At 55.0% G+C, this 16006-nt stretch overlaps 1 protein-coding gene across 1 annotated transcript; it reads right to left on the bottom strand.

Annotated features, from left to right (window-relative positions):
• Positions 1-3578, bottom strand: LOC123169485 (probable ADP-ribosylation factor GTPase-activating protein AGD11). The gene is made up of 9 exons (XM_044587363.1): positions 3271-3578; positions 3073-3128; positions 2677-2776; positions 2354-2429; positions 1547-1710; positions 1302-1470; positions 1108-1230; positions 923-1018; positions 1-414 (listed from the first exon to the last, which is right to left on the bottom strand). The coding sequence occupies exons 1-9, from the start codon at positions 3330-3332 to the stop codon at positions 133-135; spliced, it is 1128 nt and encodes a 375-aa protein (XP_044443298.1). The 5' UTR covers positions 3333-3578; the 3' UTR covers positions 1-132.
• Between the last annotated feature and the right edge of the window lie 12428 nt (positions 3579-16006).

Raw genomic sequence — 16006 nt, 5'->3', positions numbered from 1 at the left:
TGCATGAAATACCTTCGACATGACAATTACAGGCATGGAGTAGACACAACAGGCAATGTTTCTCTGGGTGGTGCAAAGCGATGCTAGTATCGATCGCAGCCATGGAGCATTTCATCTCGGTGAAAAACCGCACTACTGATTGAGGGGCACGCACTCGAGCTTGATCTCAAGTTCCCCGTGCTCGACGTTCTGAAGCCTCAATGCAATCTCCTGCTCCACCTTACCATCGACGATCGAGATAATGCTGTCCTTGGCTAGAATGCTGTTCTCACTTGCCAAGAATGTGCATATCTGTGTCGATTCTGTGATGATGGAGCTCTGGTACTCTCTTGCTGCAGAGATCAATGGCTGGATATCAACTTCAGCCTCTCCCATTCGGTCGTCGGAGGTGAATGTGTCCTTGTCGAACACTAGCTGCCATGTAGTACAAAGCAGATTGCTAAGAGTAATTTTGGGGGCAGTTTAGGCCTCATATGCTTATCAAAAAACATTCTTACAAAAATGTGCCAAACCACCAGAATGCAGCCTATCCCTCATCCATAAAATAAGGATATCAGATAATGATGAGAACTAACTACGTATATGTAAACCTCAACAAGTATAAATTTAATCGCTGGCTACTACTTCCTCCGTCCAGAATTAGTTGACGCTCAAACAGATGTATCTAGCATGGAGGGAGTATGTTTTATTAGTTAAAACTGGCAGGTATTTCAATACCCGAGAACAAATTTAGACACTAAACCTTCAATACCTTAGCCATACACATCAAAGATAAAATTCCACTCGCACACATAAGCTATTCTACGACACTCGGCAAAGACGATAACCACAACTTTCCATTGAGCTGAACAAGGTAAAATAAATAAAATAAAATTTTAGCTGCTACGTAATAAACTTCATGTCCACAGGAAAGAACACATACCACTTTAAGAGGCGGGACTGGGTCAGGGATTGATAGCATCAATCTTTCATTCCATATAGGGTTCAGTGTGTTCTTTATCACCTTTGTTTTCATGGACTAAAATGGAGAAATTGTTAAGTGAATTATAAGAGGAAAAAATTGCACGACTAATCTGCCATGACAAACAATGAATGAAATTTGCTTACTTGGTGTCCTAGTATAATCATAACATATGGATCACTTGACATCACATCACGAACAGCTAAATCTGTGCCCCTTATGATGTCGACCTTAATTAATCCAACGAACTCTACCATGCCCACATCCATCTGAAAAATAATATGTACAGTTACAGTAGAAGTAGTGTAAGACTAGCAATGGCTATGACAGTTTGTCGCACCATTTTTTTTACTCCTTTGTTTTCGGATTCCTTTTTCCTCCAGCTATTTCTGAAAGTACCATGTTTGCTGCCACTATGTTGCTGGTTATGACGTTTTTCTGCTCCATGTTTGTGTAAAGGGCATGCAAATTGTGGATTAGTCACAAACTGTTGAAGCTCGTATTTTTTCCTGCATATAGACAAACAGAAACAAAATAGTTTCGTCAGACAGAGTCAGAGAAAAGTAGTGATGGTAGATGTTATACCTAATGAAAATAGCACGGTCCTCTGTCGCAAAATCTTGTCTCGGCTTTTTGTAGTTTTCGGGTAAAAACGCTTCATATTTGGTGTTCACAGTAGCATTTCCACCTGAATTAGCTAAACAATTGACTTCCTCATCTGTCCATTCGTCTAGATTCACCGAAATCACCTGTGCACACTCAACCAAAAATAGTTGATTAGTTCAGTAGAAGATCTGTCAAGAAAATATTCTCCATGTTAACTATGTCGGTTTTCAAAATACAAATACAGGAGGCCATTGCTAGAAAAAAATCACCATATCTGTATACTTTACAGGGGAAATTGGTGTGTTAATACTAGTACGGATCAGCTAATTTAAAAAATAAACACTAAAGCTATGTTCATGCTTCACCATGTTAAGTATATGTACGGGTTTCAAAATACAAATACAGGAGGCCATTGATGTGTTAATACTAGTACGGATCAGCTAATTCCAAAAATAAACAATAAAGCTATGTTCATGCTTCGCCATGTTAAGTATATGTACGGGTTTCAAAATACAAATACAGGAGGCCATTACTAGAAAAAATTCACCATGTGTATACTTTACAGGGAAAATTGGAGTGTTAATACTAGTACGGATCAGTTAATTCAAAAAATAAATAATAAAGCTATGTTCATGCTTTTTCTAATCAAAATATTGAGCAACTTCAGGGTACAATTATAAAGTATTGGTCTTATGGAGCACAAAATGTGGAACAAGTCCAGCTCAAGTAAAATTGGAGACAAGAATACGACACAACAAGAAGAACTACATAGACCCCATTGCTTACCTTTGATATGTGTACTCCAAGACTTCTGTGAGTTCCAGAGCACTTGATGCAAATGAACGCACCGAAAGGCAAAGCCCTGCAAATGCCCACACCAGTTAATGTTAGTGAGAAAATATTTGCATGGCCTGAATATGACCACGATCGAGTGTTAAGCATTTCGACGGAAATTGGAATCCGTAAATTGTAGCAGCTAAATTGGCATATGTATAGTGGATTCCCACCATGAAACAACACAATCCTAACGAAAACAGCATCAGACGTAGCAGACACGGTAGGATTTAGTAGGTAAGAATGTCGCGTATCTGAAATTAGTTGATACTTACGCCCATTTTGGATCTGGCGTGCCACAATCTGCACAGAACTTGTTGGCAGGTTGGTTAAGTAGAGTTTCCAATCTGTCCCTTGCATTGGATGGGTCTGCGTCTGTTAAGCAGGGGAAGTGATCATTGGCAGGCCACATCATAATACAGACAAAGCAAATTCCACCAACAAATGTAGATAGTACATATATTCGGACGTGTCGCTAACAATACGAGCAAGAAATGAGATCAATGAGGATGGAAATTAAGGAAGGGGATCAACAAAGCCTAAAATAAATCATGCATAAGCCCCATCTATTCGAACCATCAACGTTGTATTTTAAGGTAAATCATGGATTCAAATTGAAATTTGCAGGGGCTGAATCACGACGCCAGGGAGAGAAAAAAGAAGAAACAAACCTGATGTATCGGATTGATCATCGCCGTCATTTTGGGATGAATATCCATCGCATGTCCTTGGAAGGCAGAAAAGGAGCACCAAATCACAAACGGTCTCACATCGAATCCACATAGGCATGATTTAAGGTGGGATTGTAAAAAAATAAAAAATAAAATCAGAGGGGGAAATTGCAGGAGATTGCAATGTGTGCTGCTCACTTTCTGTAATGCGAACTGGGTGTATCATCAAGAAAATGCAGGAGATTGTTCTCGTCGTCCATTCCCTCCTCCTATTCAGCTCCTCGCGGCGACGCAGACAAGGACGTGGGCGTGGCGGCGGCCCATCACCACATTCCGGCGATAATGAAATTGTGGATTCGGATCCCGGCGAGGATCAGATCGGCCGGAGGAACAGACGGGCCATGGCGACGTCGGAGCTCCTGTCGTTTGGTCTTGGCGCCGTTCCTCGATCGTCGTCGTTTCTGTTTCTGTGGGGGTGGAAGCGCGGTTGACCAAGAATAGGCCGTGAAGGCGATGTGGACGCCCGAATTAAATGCTGACGCACGTGCCCAATCCATCTTCGTCTACTAACTCTGGCATGCATTGTCAGGATCAGCGTTCCTGTCGACGACTATCTGAAGAAGAATAGCGTAGTACATTTGCCAGATGGAAGGAGAACCGTAAATCTTCGGTCCTTAGGTCCACGGCTCCGCGTACTGGTTCGTAAGGACCTCAGCTTCCTCGGTCGTTGATTTCTTGATAGGCGGCTCTCGTCGATGTGATACGAGACGTTTAAATTCACTGTAAACACTGTAGCTCCGGATCATGTCGTTTTCTTAGCATTTTACTTTCTGTTGCTACTTAAGAGAGGATTCGAGAGAGTGGTAGGGCATTCTGGATGTAACTGCACTTGGCCCCTGAAGCCGCCACGTTCCGGCTGGCAAACCCTAGTTCCTCTTCGCTCAGATCTGAATGAAATTGACCACAATTCATCTCTGAAATCCGCTGATTTTGCTAAGGTTCTACTGTAGTTCGTTGACAGAGTAAGTCAGGTCCTGTCAATTGGTATACAAAGCTCGGTTTAATCGTCGGAGGCGTGAAGTAGAGTCCCAGATCGGATCTGGAGTTCGTTTAGCGGCGGTGTGAAGCAGGGAGGCGCTCGGCGGCGGTAGACTGTTCGGAAGCAGGATCGGAAAGGTGAGTGGATGCTAAAGAAAATTTCTTCAGTGTCGAATCCCATCCAACCCTCCCTTCCAGTGCTTCTTCTCGGCGATGGGCGGAGTTGGCGGTGGCAGAGTTGGTTGTCAAGGACTGGTTGTCGGGCAACCGGTGTAAAATCCCTCCCTCCCCCAACCTAACTATTTTCTAGGATAAGGTACATCACTCTCCGTGTTGATCAATCCTTCCCTATACCCGATTGAAGGAAATATGCCCTAGAGGCAATAATAAAGTTATTATTTATATTTTCTTATATCATGATAAATGTTTATTATTCATGCTAGAATTGTATTAACCGGAAACTTAGTACATGTGTGAATACATAGACAAAACAGAGTGTCCCTAGTATGTCTCTACTTGATCAGCTCGTTAATCAAAGATGGTTATGTTTCCTGACCATAGACATGTGTTGTCATTGATGAATGGGATCACATCATTAGAGAATGATGTGATGGACAAGACCAATCCGTTAGCTTAGAATAATGATCATTTAGTTTTATTGCTATTGCTTTGATCATGACTTATACATGTTCCTCTGACTATGAGATTATGCAACTCCTGAATACCGGAGGAACACCTTGTGTGCTATCAAATGTCACAATGTAACTGGGTGATTATAAAGATGCTCTACAAATGTCTCCGAATGTGTTTGTTGGGTTGGCATAGATCGAGATTAGGATTTGTCACTCCGTGTATCGGAGAGGTATCTCTAGGCCCTCTCGGTAATGCACATCACTATAAGCCTTGCAAGCAATGTGACTAATGAGTTAGTGTCGGGTGGTTGGTGCGACATATGCCAAGGGATGGCTTATCATTGTGGGAGCCAATAAAACGTCGCCGGTGCCCGGAAACGGGATGAGGCGAAGACATGCACGCCGGCGAATCTTACCCAGGTTCAGGGCTCTCCGAGGAGATAACACCCCTAGTCCTGCTCTGCGGGGTCTCCGCATGATCACTAGATCGATAAAAGGTAGCTACAATCGCTCCTAGAGCTGTTGAGATCAAGGGAGAAGAAGAACAAGGCTAGCTCTTGCTTCTCTCTATCTATGGTGTGTGTGCGTATGCTATGCTTCGAAGCGAACCTAGAAGCGAACCCTTTGCATGGGTGCTCCGGGGGGCTTATATAGGCCTACCCCCAGGGGTACAATGGTAATCCGACTGGGAACTGGTCCCAGCCGTCAGTGTCTACGCTCGCCGGCTTCTCCGCCGGCGGCTGGGTCCCGCCGGCTGGTGGGTCCCGCCGGCTGCCGGCTACTTGGTCGACAGGCCGGCCCCACCGCCTAGGGTCTTGTCGGCGGCTGCTTACTGTAGCCTCGCCTGTGATGACGAGGGCTTTGTCGAGGTAAGCGTGGCTACAGTGGGCCGCCTCGGGGGCTATCACTGTGGCCTTACCTCGTCTTGTCTCCTTAATGGGGCTCCTGCTTCGAGGAAGGGAGTGGCCGGCTTCTGGAGGCCGGCTGTGCTCTTGGCCGACTGGGAAAGGTCGGGCCGCCTTCACGCCTCTCTCTGGCTGGAGGGGCCCGCAGTCCTTGGGCCGTACAGGAGTGGATCGTGGATGACATCGAGGCTAGCATGGCTACAGTGCGGAGCCGCACGGGAGACGTTCGTCCCGTACGACCTCCTGTAGCCACGCCCGCCTCGGGCTTCGGGGGTAGTGGACCACACTGTGGCCACACCCCGTCATGTCGCCGTTATGTGGGAGTGGTTGCGGTCTTAGCCGGCTTCTAGGAGTCAGCGTCCTTCTTGGCCGGCTTCTTGGAGTCGGCCACCCCGTAGTCGTCTTGGGGAAGAGTCGGTGAGGCTGGGTCGCCTTCCGGGGGTCGGCTTTAGTGGTAGCCGGCCGGGGAAGGCGGCCCAAGTGCTTGGAGTGCTTGAAGGCCCAAAGGCCTGATAAATTTTCTGAAGAGCCAGGGGTAGTCGGTTAGGCTACCCGTGGCCATTTACTCCGACAGTAGTCCCCGAAGCTGATTGGGCTTCGAGGTGGAGTGGGGTTCAAGAAGCTCGATTAGCTTCCTATCGTGACAAGCCGGCAGCTGGGAGCCGACCTTGGTCAGGCGCGCCGCCTTGGTCGAATTCTTCTGGAGTCGGGGGGCGGGAACCCGCAGGCACGAGCACCGGGCCGCGGGCCGGCCTCGGGCCGTCGGCGTGCCACGTGGCCGGAAAGCCTGCCAGCCCACGCGCGTGACGGGACGTCGCCGCAGGGAGGGGGCCCGCCACGTCCGTGCCCTGGCCCAGGCGCGGATCCTTTGTATCCCGAAACCGCCCGCACGTTCCGTGCGGCAGTTTCGGCCCGCACTAATGCGTAATAAACGCGAGACGTGGGGGGAGTGGGCGCAGTTAATCCCACGTCTCCCCCCCACGTCCGGCCTCTTCAGCCGCGTGAGGCTATAAGTAGGGGGAGGTGGAGGGCGGCAGGCCCTCGCACGCTCCTCCTACTTCCACCGTCTTCTTGCCTTGCTCGTTCTCGCGACAGCGCCTCGCCGCCGCGCTCTTCCTCCACACGCTCCTCCGCCGCCGTGCTAGCTTCCGCTATGCCTCCCCATGTAGAGCAGCTTGGCGGGGATTGGGATGGCTCCATCGTCCATAGCGACCACATCGATTTCCTCCGCGACACCCGGCGTCTGCCCAGCGCGGACAAAGTGGAGGACCGCCTTGCGTCGGAGAAGGAAATCAGGCCGGCGCCGCGGGAGGGCGAGCGGGCGGTCTTCCGCTCGCACTTCCTGCGCGGCTTCGGCCTGCCAGTGAGCGCCTTCTTCCGCTCCTGGCTGGAATTCTATCAGCTCCAGCCGCACCACCTCACCCCCAACACGGTGGTGCTGCTGTCGGCCTTCGTCACCCTGTGCGAGGGCTATCTTGGCGTCCTCCCCACCCTCGAGCTCTGGGGGGAGTTCTTCCAGTCGAAGCTGGGCACGCGCGTGCGGGGCGTGCCGGCTCAGACCGGCGCCTTCATCGCGTCGCGGAGATCAGGCGCCGACAACCCCTTCCCCATCATCACGCTAATCCAATCGGTGAAGAACTGGCATAAGTCATACTTCTATGTGCGGAGCATCGCTCCCCGGGGCGACTACCTCAACCTGCCGGCCTACGTAGCTGGCCCACCGGCGGGCAGGCTGCCCCAGTGGTCCTTCCGGGCCGTGACGCTGTCGCAGGGAGGAAACGCCGCCATCGCCCGCCTACGGGTGATGGTCCAGTCGGAGGGCCTGACGGGGCCCGACCTCCTGGCCGCGTTCGTCACGCGCCGGGTCCTTCCGCTCCAGAGCCGGCCTCATCTGATCTGTCAGATGAGCGGCCAGCTCGATCCGAGCCGGATGTGCACCAAGGAGATGCCGCAGCCCAACACCGCCGACATGGTGAATTACCTCGCCAACTGCCAACTTCCCGACGACTGGCAATTCGGCAAGGAGCCATATAGCCGCGCCAATCCTCCGCCTACGGTACGCTCCCCTCGTCTCTTTTTCTCTCTCTCTCTCTCTCTCTCTCTCTCTCTCAGCTTTGTCGTCGAGTTCCTCTGGGCCGACACTAACTCAGTCGGCTTGCTCTTTTGACAGAGTCCTCTGCTCCGGCCGGCCGGCGGGGCAGACGTGGAGCGCCGCTTTGTCCCCGACCGGACCGAACACGACCAGGAGGACCCCGACCTGGGAGCGTTCCATATGGAGGATGCCGCCGAGTCGGCCGGCGGCCAAGCCGGCGGTGAAGCAGGCGGCTCCGGGTTCACCGCTTCCTTCGACGACTGGCCGGACAAGGACGAAGCCGAAGCCGTCCCGCATCGCCAGCCGGCGTCCGGACGCGGCGCGGGCTCCTCCGGCGCGCAGCCTGCTCGGGGTAGAGGCCAGAAACGTCGCGCCACCCAGGGCATGTTCGGTAGCCGGACAAAGAAGCCCAGGGGTGGGGCGGCGGCCACCAGGCGGGAAGAGGCGGCCGCGAAGGCGGCTCGCTTCCGCAAAGTGGTGAAGCAGCCGCAGGCTGTGTCGGCGTAAGTTCTCTCTTTCTATGTACTGTCCTCCTTTCTTTCCTTTGGTGGTTCTTGAATCTTTGTCTTCCTTTTCAATGGTCAGAGCTCCGCTGTCGCTTGAGCGGGCGGCTGCCGGCTCCGTCGTCGAGTCGCCAGGGGGCTCTGGGAGCACCACCCGCCGCGTAGATCCCCGCGCCGCCCTCCTGGAGGCGACGGAAAGGAACACGCGGGAGGCGCGGGAGGAGCAGGAAGCGCGAGAGGCGGAGGCACGGAGGGCAGCCGCCGCCCAGGCAGCTCGGGAGGAGGAGGCGGCAAAGGCGCTCGCCGAGGCCGCAGCCAAGGCCCAGGCAGAGGCCGAGGCCGAAGCGGCGGCAGGGGAGGCTTTGATGGTCACCCCCCGCGCACCATGGCGCCCGGGGACGCGGACCCCTCGCCGGGGGGAGCCAGCGGTTCCCAGCCGGGGCTGGGAGGAAGCGGCGACGACGTCGTCATCTTGGGGGAGGCGCCGGGGCCGACTTCTCCGACTAGGGCGACCCGAGGCCGCCAGCCTGAGCCTGCGCCTACACAGTCGGCGGAGGGCGAGCCGGCCGCGGGGGCTGAGGTGGCGGTCCGGGTTCCGCCAAGCCGGCGTGCAGGGAAGGCCGCGTCTGAACCGCAGAAGGCGGCGTCGGAGCCGCAGCCGGCCGTGGGCTCCAGCTCGTCGGCCCGAGACGCGGAGGCGGCCAGTGCTACCTCGGGGTGGACGCCGGGCGGAGGGACAGCCGTGGTGAACGTCGCTGCACAGGACGTCCGGACCCGGCTGCAAAGCCAAGCCACAGCGCTGAGGCAGTTCACCGACGAATTCCTCGCCACGCGGGCAGCCATCTGGGTTAGTATTCTCATCTTGTTCTTTCTTGATCTTGATTTCTCTCGTGGGGGCGCGTCAGCGCACCCACTGGGTGTAGTCCCCGAGTTCCGAGTCGGCTGCTGAGCAGGCGGCTTGGAACTTCTTGGAGATTTTGTTTTTGCTGCTTTTGTTCTCACTTCGGTCTTCTGTCCGTCTTGCAGGACTACCACAACCTCCGAGCGGCCGCCTTCAACTCCCAGGCTCGGGAGCTGACTCAGAAGACCGCCGATCTCACTGAAAGCCGAGGTATGTGACTTGATCTTTATCTCATGTGGGGGCGCGTCAGCGCACCCACTGGGTGTAGTCCCCGAGATTCGGGCCGACTGCTGAGCAGTCGGCTCAGATCTTCCTTGATGATTTCTCATTGTTCTTCTTCTTCTTCTATCTCTGAAGCGGCCAACGCCAGTCTGAGGGCACAGCTGGGGGAGTCCCAGACTACTCTTCGTGCCAAGGACGCGGAGCTCGCCGCCTTGGTGCAGGAGCGCGACCGCCTGGTCAAGAAGTTGGCCGACCAGGAGGAAGGCCACCAGGCGGCGCTGAAGGCTGCACAGGATCGCGAAGCCACCCTCCAGGCCGAGTTCGAGACGGAGGCGGCCGGCTGGGCAGAGGCCAGGCAGACTCTGGTCTCCGGCTATGGCCAGATCGAGGATCTGGTTGACGGTAAGTCGTCTACCCCTTCGTCCTTTCTTGCCATCTGCCATTTTGACTTGTTTTTTCTGATTTTGGTGTTTTTCTTTCCTTTTCTTCTTCGCGCAGAGTACTTCCCCGGCTATTCCACTGCCGCCAACCAGGCCATCGAAGCCCGTCGCCAGGCGAAGAGGCAAGCCGGCTTCGAGATCTCGCCAACCGCCGGCCGCTCGCTGGAGGAACAGCTCCTGGCGATCCAGGCTCGCATCCAGCCGGCTCACAGGCTGCTCCGCCGGCTTCAGCGCGCGGGATCGCAGGTCTTGGCCGCCCTCTGGCCCGGCCAAGTGGTCCCTCGCACCCCCAGTCGGACTGCTGACTGGCTGGAGGTGGCAGTCGGCCGCTTCGAGGCTTGGAAGGCGTCAGCGGCTCGCTCCGGCGCCAGGCGGGCGCTGGAGTTCGTCAAGGCCTGGTATCCTGGCCTGAACCTGGACCAGCTGGCGACCTAGCGGCAGCAAGCCGACACGGAGCTGGAGCCGGCGCGGCCGGCCATCATTCGGCGGGCTTCAGCGATCGCCGACTACACCGACACCAACGTCTTCGCCCCCGAGGTGGACGACAATGGAGTCGCCCAGCCGGAAGATTGGTTCGGGCTGGACCCGGCGTACGGCGAGGACTCGGCGGAGGAGATCGACTCCAGCGATGAGGGCGAAGAGGAGGAGGAGGAGGGTGAAGACGACGAGCCGGCTGGTGGAGCGGCCGACCAGCCTCAGCTTGACCGCTCCTCCAGCACTACGCCGCGCGCCTCCACGCCTCCTGCCGCTGGAGGTGGTCAAGCCGGGACCAGCTAGGCGGCCACTCCTTTAGCCGGCGAGGTCGCCTTCACCGACCGACTCGGCCTTCATGTCGCGCCTTAGTCTTCTTTCTTTTGTTTTCCTGTCTTGTTACTTTTGAACAATGTTTGGTTAAGTCTGCACAATTCCACCCACTGGGTGTATTCAAATTAAGTCTGTTGCCGGCCTGTGGGCGGCTTTATGTATATAAATTATGCAATCGGTCTTTCCTTGTACTTTGGCTTTTTGTCCTTCTGCTTTTTTCCTTTGCCGCCCTCTCTTGGTTGCCGCCTCCCCAGTCAAACAGTTGCTCTGCAATCTGTAGCCGGGGGGGGGGTGCCTGGCCGATTGGGGAGGGGGAAGTACTTTTAGCTCTGCTGGACTAAAGCTAAGTTTTTTAGGAAGCCGGCCAGCCGGCTGCTCTGGTAGCCGGCAGGCATGTTTGGAGGCCGTCTCTTTGCTATATAGGTTCGTTGTTCCTTAGCCGTTTTTCGTGTGGGCGTCCTTTCTGTCTTGCCTCTTGCTAGTCGGGCAGTCAGTTCTTTGAGCTGCGACTTGCAACAAGAGGGGACTCGGGAGCCGGCGCACTGCTTTTCTGACTTCAGGAAGAACTTTCAATATAGCTCGAGGCGGCCAGTCCCCGGGCCGACTAGTCGAACCCGGTGCCGGACAAGAATTCGAAACGTAATAATACATTCAAGGATATGACACTCGTCATTCATAGATAAATAAAAGGCAGTCCCCGAGTACTGTTCGGGGGGTCTGTTGGTTTGTACTTAATACAAAAAAGGGAGCGTGATACATACTGCTTTTCAGCTGTAAAATCGTCTTAGGAGGTTTGCGTTCCATGGTCGCTCCGACTCCTTGCCGGAGTCGTCTCTCTTGCGTGCTCTTGGTTTTTGCGCGTCGATCAAGTAGTAGGAGTCGTTGCCGAGTGCCTTGCTGACGACGAAGGGGCCTTCCCAAGGGGCCGAGAGCTTGTGCTGGCCGGCTGTTCGCTGGATCAGCCGGAGCACAAGGTCGCCCTCTTGGAAGGATCTTGGCTTGACCTTGCGGTTGTAGTAGCGGCGTAGCCCTTGCTGGTAGATGGCGGACTGGCTGAGGGCTAACAGTCGGCCTTTTTCCAGTAGGTCGACGCCGTCTTCTCTTGCTTCTTTGGCTTCCTCCTCCGTGTACATGGTGACCCGAGGCGAGTCGAACTCGATGTCTGTTGGGATGACGGCCTCGGCACCGTACACAAGGAAGAATGGAGTGAAGCCGGTTGACTTGTTGGGTGTAGTGCGCAAACTCCAGAGGACAGCCGGCAACTCTTCGAGCCAGCAGCCGGCTGATCGCTCCAGTGGTACAACGAGTCGAGGCTTGATGCCGGAGAGGATGAGTCCATTTGCTCGCTCGACCTGGCCGTTTGACTGCGGGTGGGCAACGGACGCTAAGTCCAGTCGGATGCCCTGCGTCGCGCAGAAACGTGCCAGTGCTCCTTTGGCGAAGTTCGTGCCGTTGTCGGTGATGATGCTGTGCGGCACGCCGTACCGAGTAGTGATGTCGGTGATGAATGTCACGGCAGTCGGCCCGTTCAGCTTCTTAATTGGCTTGGCTTCAATCCACTTTGTGAACTTGTCCACAGCAATGAGTAGATGTGTCAAGCCACCGCGGGCTGTCTTGAAAGGGCCCACCATGTCCAGTCCCCAGACGGCAAAAGGCCAGGTGAGGGGAATGGTCTTGAGGGCAGAAGCCGGCAGGTGTTGTTTGGAACTGAAGACTTGACATCCTCTGCAGCTCTTGACTATTTCTTTAGCATCCTCCAAGGCAGTCAGCCAGAAGAACCCATGGCGGAAAGCCTTGGCCACAAGGGATCTTGAGGCGGCATGATGGCCGCATTCGCCTTGGTGGATGTCTTTGAGGATTGCCACTCCTTTTTCTGGCTCGACGCAACGCTGGAAGACTCCAGTGACGCTGCGCTTCACAAGCTCCCTGTTGATTATTGTGTATGCTGCGGCTCGTCGTTGCACTAGTCTTGCTGCGATCTCATCAGCCGGCAGCTCTCTGCTGACTAGGAACTTGAGGATGGGCTGGGCCCATGAGGGAGCTGTGACTTCTTCTGCTGTTAATGTGGCCACCATGACTCGGGTGGGTGGGTTGGGTGTTGCATTGGAGTCGGCCACCGCTTCTTGTGTTGTTGCAGTCCCCGGGCCGACTGCTGCAGTCCCCGAGCCGGGTTCTGAAGTCCCCGGGCCGGGTGCGACTACAGCAGTCCCCGGGCCAGTCGTCGAAGTCCCCGTGCCACCTGCGGGATTTCTCCAGTCGGATCCGGCTGTTTCTGGCGTAGGCGGCACGAAGATGGAATCCGACTCTGGAGACGGCTTGATGGACGGCTTGAGGAGGCGCTGGAGGGAGACGCCAGTCGGTATGGCTTGTCGGGTGGAGCCGATTCGTGCTAGGGCATCTGCTTGGTCGTTGTCGGCCCTTGGCACGTGAAGGAACTCGCACCCTTCGAAGTATCCGCTTATCTGTTGGACGAGGAAATGATAGCTCGCCATGTTCGCGTCCTTGGCGTCCCAATCGCCAGATGATTGTTGGACCACCAAGTCTGAGTCGCCGTAGCACAGGATCCGGCGTATGCCAAGCTCTTTGGCTAGCCGGAGCCCATGTACGAGCGCCTCGTACTCGGCCACGTTGTTGGAGGCGGCGAAGTGGATCTGCAGCGTGTACTTGAGTTTGTCGCCTTTGGGAGAGGTGAGGACGATGCCGGCTCCCAAGCCGGTGCGCATCTTGGACCTGTCAAAGTGCATCCGCCAATGGGTGGAGTCGGGAGCCGGCGGTAAGTACTGGGTCTCGGCCCAGTCGACGAGGAAGTCGGCCAATGCTTGCAACTTGATGGTGGTGCGGGGTTGATAAAAAATCGTGTAGGGCGCCAAGGCAATGGCCCATTTGGCCACCCGGCCGGATGCATCCCGGCTGCCTATGATCTCGGCGAGCGGGGCAGTGCACACGACCGTGATGGGGTGCTCTTGGAAGTAGGGCTTCAATTTCTTGGCAGCGAAGTACACCCCATAGCACGTCTTCTGGTAGTGCGGGTAGTTTTGCTTTGAGCTGGACAGTACTTCGCTGAGATAGTAGACCGGCCTCTGGACTAGCTGGGCTCGGCCTTCCTCCGGGCGTTGGACCACAACAACAGTGCTGACGACTCGGCTTGTCGCGGCGATGTAGAGGAGCATGGGCTCCTTCTCAGTCGGCGCAGCTAGGACAGGCGGAGTGGTCAACATTTTCTTCAGCTCATGGAAGGCTTGGTCGGCTTGATCATTCCACTCAAAGTGAGTGGACTTCTTCATGAGTCGGTACAGAGGGAGAGCCTTCTCTCCTAGTCGGCTGATAAAACGGTTCAGGGAGGCTAAGCAGCCAGTGAACTTCTGCACATCTCGCAGCTTGGTGGGAATCTCCATCCTCTCGATGGCCTTGATCTTGACAGGGTTGCACTCAATGCCGCGTTCGGAGACCAGGAAGCCTAGCAGCTGGCCGGCTGGCACTCCGAACACGCATTTCTCGGGGTTGAGCTTGATCTGGAATCGGCGCAAGTTGGCAAATGTTTCTTTCAGGTCTTCCAGCAAGGTACCGTGCTTCTCTGTCTTCACCACAATGTCGTCTACGTAGACGTGGGCATTTCTGCCGAGTTGTTTCAAGAGGCATTTCTGCATGCAATGCTGAAAAGTGGCACCGGCATTTCTCAAGCCGAATGTCATTGTCAGGTAGCAGAAAGCTCCAAAGGGTGTGATGAAGGTAGTCTTCAGGCGGTCAGCCGGGTCCAACTTGATCTGATGATACCCTGAGTATGCATCCAAAAAACTTAACAGCTCGCATCCGGCTGTAGAGTCTATCACTTGGTCAATCCGTGGCAAAGCAAACGGATCCTTTGGGCAGGCCTTGTTCAAACTCGTGTAGTCTATACACATACGCCACTTGTTATTCTTCTTCAAAACCAGAACTGGATTGGCAAGCCATTCTGGAAAGAACACTTCCATGATGAAGCCGGCGGCAAGGAGCCGGGCTATTTCTTCCCCCACAATTCTTCGCTTCTCTTCTGATAGTCGGCAGAGGGGCTGCTTGACCGGCTTCGCATCAGGTCGGACATGTAATTTGTGCTCGGCAAAATCCTTCGGGACACCCGACATGTCCTTTGGGGACCATGCAAAGATGTCTCGATTCTCACGGAGGAAGTCGACGAGCTCGCCTTCCTATTTACTGTCCAAGTTCGCCCCAATCACAGCGAACCTCTCCGGGTTCTCCGGGTCCAGAGGTATCTTCTTCGTCTCCTTTGCAGGCTGGAAGGAGCCCTGCGCATCACAGTCCTTGGGGTTGGGGGACAAGGCCGGCTGCTTGCCGGCCATGGCCACAACCCGTTCCAACATCTTCTTCTCTTCTGCCACCACGAGGGACTCGGCCAGCCGGCTACTGGCCATGGCGCACTCGATGGACTTCTTGTAGTCGCCGGCTACCGTGATGATCCCCTTCGAGCTCGGCATCTTCATCTTTAGGTAGGCGTAGTGGGGCACAGCCATGAACTTGGCCAAAGCAGGTCGGCCAAGTAGTGCATGATAGGGGCTCTCCAAATCCACTACCTCGAACCATATTGCTTCCCGGCGAAAATGATCTTTGTCTCCAAAGAGAACATCCATCTTGATCTTGCCGATTGGAGAGCAAGATAAGCCGGGTACGATACCATGGAAGACGGTGCGGCTCGGCATGAGCTGCTTTGCCTTGATGTTCAGCTTGTCCATGGTATCGCGGTACAGTATGTTGATACTGCTTCCGCCGTCTATCAGGACGCGGGAAAATCTGGCAGCTCGCCTCTCCGTCGCAAGGGTGACATCCAAGACCATAGCATAGGAGCCAAGCGAAGGCATCACTTCTGGGTGGTCGGCCTAGCTCCAGCTGATTGGCTTTTCCGACCAGTGGATGAACTCGGCGGTGCTAGAGGCGACTGCGTTTACTTCTTGGTGCTGCCGGCGCCGGCTGCGCTTGTCGTCGGCTTGACTTGTGAAGACGACATAGGCGTCGTGCGCTTCGGGGAACTCGTCTTGGACGGCGCCGACTGCCGGCCGAGCCGCCGGCTGCTGAGGGGCTGGAGGCGGCGGGCCGGGAGGAGGAGGAGGCGGCTGCATTCCCTCGCCCTTGGTGATGCGGGTGAGCCAGTGGCACTTCCGGGTTGTGTGGTTGGACGGCTTCGCGCCGCTATGAAACTTGCAGGGGGCATCAAGAGCCTGCTCGTAGGAGAAGGCCGGCTGCCAAGGCGGCCGGCCACCCTTCTTCTTGGGAGCGGGCCGTTCTTCGGCCTGCTCGTCTTCAATTGTGGCCACCTGCCGGCTAGAGGAAGTCGGCATGGGGCCTTTGCGCTTGTGGTCGTTCTGGTAGGGGCGCCGGTTGGAATCGCTAGCCGGCATCTTGGGA

This window comes from Triticum aestivum, chromosome 1D (genome assembly GCF_018294505.1).
Source record: "Triticum aestivum cultivar Chinese Spring chromosome 1D, IWGSC CS RefSeq v2.1, whole genome shotgun sequence".
NCBI lineage: Eukaryota > Viridiplantae > Streptophyta > Magnoliopsida > Poales > Poaceae > Triticum > Triticum aestivum.
Note: the sequence above shows the minus strand (reverse complement) of the source record. Positions and strands in the feature narration are given on the sequence as shown.